This window comes from Cajanus cajan, chromosome 4, assembly GCF_000230855.2.
Source record: "Cajanus cajan strain Asha chromosome 4, NIPB_CcT2T_4, whole genome shotgun sequence".
In the NCBI taxonomy this organism is placed as follows: domain Eukaryota; kingdom Viridiplantae; phylum Streptophyta; class Magnoliopsida; order Fabales; family Fabaceae; genus Cajanus; species Cajanus cajan.
Window position 1 is genome coordinate 13,677,969 of NC_138520.1, and position 5,200 is coordinate 13,683,168.

The following is a 5,200-nucleotide window of genomic DNA, read 5'->3' on the forward strand; positions in this document are numbered from 1 at the left end:
TTCTCTCTTTCGAAAGCCCTTGAATCTATGATAGCATTATGGTCTCAGTGTTATGCTGGAAGCAAGTATGCTCTGTACTCGCCTCCTTGAGAGGATCTTGTACAACAGAACGCTATGATCCATTGATCCAGTATTTTCGATCCTTAGGATTTATGACTAATTTGTCTAATATAAGACTGAGGCTAAAAAGAGTAGGCGAGGGATGCTGAATAAGTAAGCAAGTTCTTATATTACGCCAAATGAGTTATAAGTCTCTAAGGCTCTCGACCATGTTGAGTCAAATTAATTTGTAAAACTATAAATTCTTTTTAAAAAAATCAATTTAATAAAAATGAAAAAAAGGTAAAGGCTGCTCGGAATACGACTTTCCTAGGTAGTCAAAAAACGAAACCGGAACACCACCAGTAGGTCAGAATTCGGTTTTCCGGGGACCAAATTCTAAACCTGCACAATGAAAGGTTGTACTTTGGTAAATAAATTATGGGGGTCCATTTCTATAATTTTGTTTAAAAATAATATTTCAGAAAAAGATTTGCATATTGATGAAAGAAAATAAATGGGCTGGTTTGTTGGGATGAGGCCCAAGTGGAAAATATCTGACAGGTACCGATCCTGGTAAGCAAAAGAGCATGAAATTTGCACAGGAAAAGAGAGAGCGCACATGCAGTAAGCAGAGAGAGGCACAGCGCACAGGCAGTGTCTTCTTCTTCCCCCAAATATCTCTTCCACCTTTCCCCATGCTTATCATGTGCTCTTTCACTTTCACTTTCCAACACTAAACCCATCTCTAGTCTCTACTCTCTACTCTCTACTCTCTACCCCAAACCATGTTCCCCTGCGACTACTGCCACTCCAGACCCGCCCTTCTCTTCTGCAAGCCCGACGCCGCCAAACTCTGCTTGCCATGCGACCACCACGTCCACGCCGCCAACGCCCTCTCCCTCAAGCACGTGCGCTACCCCATTTCCGACACGTGCCACCCCCACTGCCCCCACGCCCTCTCCGGCTCCCCCTCCGTCTCCCAGATCGCCTCCGCGCTCCGCCTCCTCTCCCACGCTAAGGACGAGCTCTACCGCCAGCTCGCCGAAATCGCGCGCCCGAGGAACGAGACTCCTCAATTGGAGCTCCACTCTCAAAACGACGCCGTTCACGACGCCCCGCTGCACCACCACTGCACGCCCTTCACGCCCTTCCTCATGTTGCCCAATTCCGAATCGGACCCTCACGCCGCCAAGAGTAGCGATGACGGTTACGGAACCGAAGCTGGGGATCTTCTCTGGAATTATAACCCCGCGTATCAGCCTCCTCAGGTTCGCAATTTGCCTTCCAAATTTACTATGAGTTAGACCCCTTTAGTAGGAGAAATTATTATTATTAGGTTAATTATTCTTTACATCACATCACATGACACATGTAATCAATCAAATGTAATTATTGTTTTATTGTTTTGTGGTATTCTTGATGGTTTTGAATTATCTAATAATTGGTTGGGATCATTCACATTTTATGGTTTTGGAGTACCTGAGCATGTCTACTTTAGGAGAATTGAATCTAATTAATAACAACTAAAGTCTGTGATGTGATTATTAAGTTTGATTGCAATGTGGGTGGATAATTAATAGCTTAGAGGTGGAAGGTTGCGTTGTTTATCGTTGAATGGTGCAGCTTCTTTTAATTCTAAACCTTCTTGCATTAACGATTTTGCTTCCGTTTTCATTTTACGTTCATTTGATTGAGAAAATCTAAGTGGGCATGAACAGATTCCTTTTCGCGATTACATTTTTCCTGTCTGGGAAATGATTTTCTCTGAGAATAATTATTTTTGTTTTCAGTAAACTGAAAAAAATGTTTTTTTTTTTTTTTGTTAAGGCACACTTGAAATTGAAAGTACTTTTTCCGTTTTTCTTGTGTTTGTTTTTTTGGGTTTTTATTTATCTTTGTTTCTAAGTTTGGCCGGTTTATATAACGCCTGTTTCAATTGAATTTATTATGGTGTACTGGTTCAACCAACGTTCTGACACGTTTAAATTTGGCAAAGTTGGCTTAGACGTGGACTGTATGCAATAATTGGTGCTTATTTTTCTTTTCTTCCTTGCAGGTGTGGGATTTTCAATTGCAGGAATCAAGAGATTGTGGCGAGCCGGGAGTGGTGACATTTGATGGTCTTGAAGTTCCAAAGGCATTTCAGGACGTGCACAATATGAATTACTCGACAATTGGCGATGATCTTCTATCAAGAAATGTAAGCCATTATTTGTGGTTAATGGTTTATTGATTTTCAAATTTTGCCATGTTAATGTGATGTCAGTTACTGACTCTGGCACTGGAGTAAAACTAATTCACTTGGGTTAGAGGATCTTTCTGGTTTAACATCGATTTACAAATTATAGGCATAGAAGTTATAGTCTGCTACTTGTCACTTGTAAAGTCAGAGGTATTGGATTGCAACTGTTTGTGGGAGTGTGTGAAATGGTTTTGAATGGGTGATTCTAAGGTACAGTGACTGTTTATCGTTGTCTCATTGACTAAGGCTCTCTTAGGAGGTTGATGGAGTATGCAAATGCTCTATAGGGTTCTTTGTCTTCCAATCATTTTGAGAAATATGAGGTTCTGACACACCTTAATTATAATGAGCCTGTGGATTTTTTTTTGATTTTTTTTAAAACTTTTTTTTATAAGAAATCAATGTTGAAAAATAAAGTTGCAGAAGAAGTGGGTTAGTAGCTTTGAATCTGAGCATACTGACAAAATTGTGGGCCTTCATAGCTTTGATTTAGTGTACAGAGTCCACATGGGGAGGGACAATAGAGGACAGAAGATTGCTAAAGATGCAGAGAGTCTTCCAACTTCAATTGAAGTTAAACCTTAACAGCTGCATCCATATCATCTAAAGGCCGCAGATATAATCATACTTCTCATTCTCAGAATCTCAAGTGAGATGATGCGGAGAGTATATCATAGTATGTGATAACCACTATGGCACTATCTCCATGTTTCATATGGGCAATTTTCTACAATTTATTGTGTTATGAACTGTTATTCAATGATTGCAGTTAAATAGTTCCCATATGATTTGGCCTTTATCTCATTCATTATTTGTCTGATATTTTCTATTTCATGCTTGGTTTTTAACTTTTATCTGCAGTAAATAATAAACCATTAATCTCTGCAAAATTTGCAGAATCAATCGGATCAATCATCATCAAGCCATGAAAAGAAGAAAGAAGAAAGCAAGAGAGCTAAAGGTGGGTTATCATCGGAGTCCAAATTGTTTGAATCCATACCGTACAGTGGCACCAACAATGTTGTAGCCATGGAGCATCTTGTCGGTGGGAATGAATGTTTCAGCACCTTAAAAGCCAGGGTTAGTTTGGAAGAGTTGGCTAAGAATAGAGGGGATGCCATGTTGCGCTATAAGGAGAAGAAGAAAACTCGAAGGTATATTTCTTTTTAATATTGAGCAAATAGTATATGTAGTACCACTACATTAGATACGAAACACAAAATTAGTGATTTTCAATAAATTACAGGTAATTATAGTGTTAGATTTAGTGTTGCTATCATTCCTCTTGAGCAAATAGTGTAGGCAGTGACACCGTAAAAGATTCTTCCAGGTCATTCAATCACAAATTCATATATATGCTATGCTAGTTGACTTTAATAAAACTTTTTTAAAAGTCATGTCTATCATGATTTCTATTCGATTGATATTATAAATTTGTTTATATTAATAATGCATAAAAGTTAATCCCTTCAATATTTTCACACATTTGGCAAATGCAAGTGAATATATACAGACTCTTTGAGAAGCACATTGTATCTTTTAAAAATAAAGTATCTATTTCAAACTTTACACAGGTATGATAAGAAAATTCGCTATGAATCAAGGAAGGCCAGGGCTGATACTAGAAAGAGAGTGAGAGGGAGATTTGTGAAGGCAAGTGATGTTCAAGCATGATGAGTGCCTTTTTAGAAATCTCATCCGAGTTCAATGCCCTTGTGTGTGTACATAAGTTACACTATCGGAGAAATATGGATATATTCTAGTTTTCGTAAACTCCCTGAGCATTGATTGGTTGATTGATTTTAATCTTTTTTGGTAGATTTTATTTGAATTTTTATTTGTCTCACTGTATGGGAATTGGAAATAGATTGTTTCGTGCGAGATTGTCACATAAGAGTAGGGTCATATATAAGAGAGATACCGACATTAAATTGGTGAAATCCTGTTAAATATTTGAGTTATGGTTAAAGTCTAGTGTCCCAATCACTTTCCACTTAATAAGGTCGCGTAGAAATGTCACATAAAATAATTTCTTCTCTCACTTCTATTTCCTCATTTCAACTTAGATTTTTCTTCTTCTTGAAATGAGCTGATTCTTCTACATGAAAATCTCACTTTTGAACAATCAACATGCGATTGTTACCTCTTTAACTAACCCAGTCAAAATTTCTATATATCATGATAAAAATGAAGAGTTGGGACTTCTATGTATAGTAATTATAAAAAGTTGTAGATTTAAATAAAATTGAAACCTGTCTTGTTAATATATTAGTACAGGTTGTTGACTTATCGTACATGAATTTATAAACAAGTTTGTTCTTATGAACAATCATTAACTTATGGTTAAAATAAATGTTTAGATGAACAAATACAGAATGATGTCCAGTATATATGAAGAGATATTTTTGACTTTTAAATTGGTTAAATATTTGATCGAATCATAAATGTTTTTATTTTATTTTATTTTTATTTTTTTAATTTTGAGAGATTAAGTTTTACCTTTTTAGCGATGAAATAGTTTGAACAAACAACACTAGAAAATAAATTAAAATTCTGCAAAGCCATAATTCGAGTGCTACCAAGTTCTTGAAATTTATTTATTTCGTGATTGAATTCTAATTAGGCTCCATGATGTTTAGCTTTTCTATTGTTTTAAAATACTCTATTAGGATAAATTGCACAGTAGTTTATCCTGTTGTAATTTATATTTTCCGACTTACTTTATTACTTAGATATATAAAGAGGATTTATCTGAAAATGTTATAATTATTACTAAAATCATGATTAGCAATCTCGAGTGATAACTCGTAATAATTATCGAGTTTAAGAGATTGGTCGGTCTACCGGTACAACTTGGAAGTAAGCTTTTTTTTAGTAATCTTAAGCAATGTCGTCCAATCTCAAGCAATAGCGGAC

At 36.2% G+C, this 5,200-nt stretch overlaps 1 protein-coding gene across 1 annotated transcript; it reads left to right on the forward strand.

Moving 5' to 3' along the window:
- The first annotated feature begins 623 nt into the window (after positions 1 to 623).
- LOC109802306 (zinc finger protein CONSTANS-LIKE 14) lies at positions 624 to 4,130 on the forward strand. Its single transcript, XM_020363617.3, has 4 exons — positions 624 to 1,310; positions 2,099 to 2,242; positions 3,182 to 3,438; positions 3,859 to 4,130. The coding sequence occupies exons 1-4, from the start codon at positions 828 to 830 to the stop codon at positions 3,956 to 3,958; spliced, it is 984 nt and encodes a 327-aa protein (XP_020219206.1). The 5' UTR covers positions 624 to 827; the 3' UTR covers positions 3,959 to 4,130.
- The last annotated feature ends 1,070 nt before the right edge of the window (positions 4,131 to 5,200 follow it).

Coding starts and splice junctions, on each gene's coding strand:
- LOC109802306 (XM_020363617.3), top strand. CDS start 828: ATGTTCCCCTGCGACTACTGCCACTCCAGACCCGCCCTTCTCTTCTGC. Junction 2,243..3,181: donor ATGATCTTCTATCAAGAAAT/GTAAGCCATTAT, acceptor CAAAATTTGCAG/AATCAATCGGATCAATCATC. Junction 3,439..3,858: donor GAGAAGAAGAAAACTCGAAG/GTATATTTCTTT, acceptor AACTTTACACAG/GTATGATAAGAAAATTCGCT.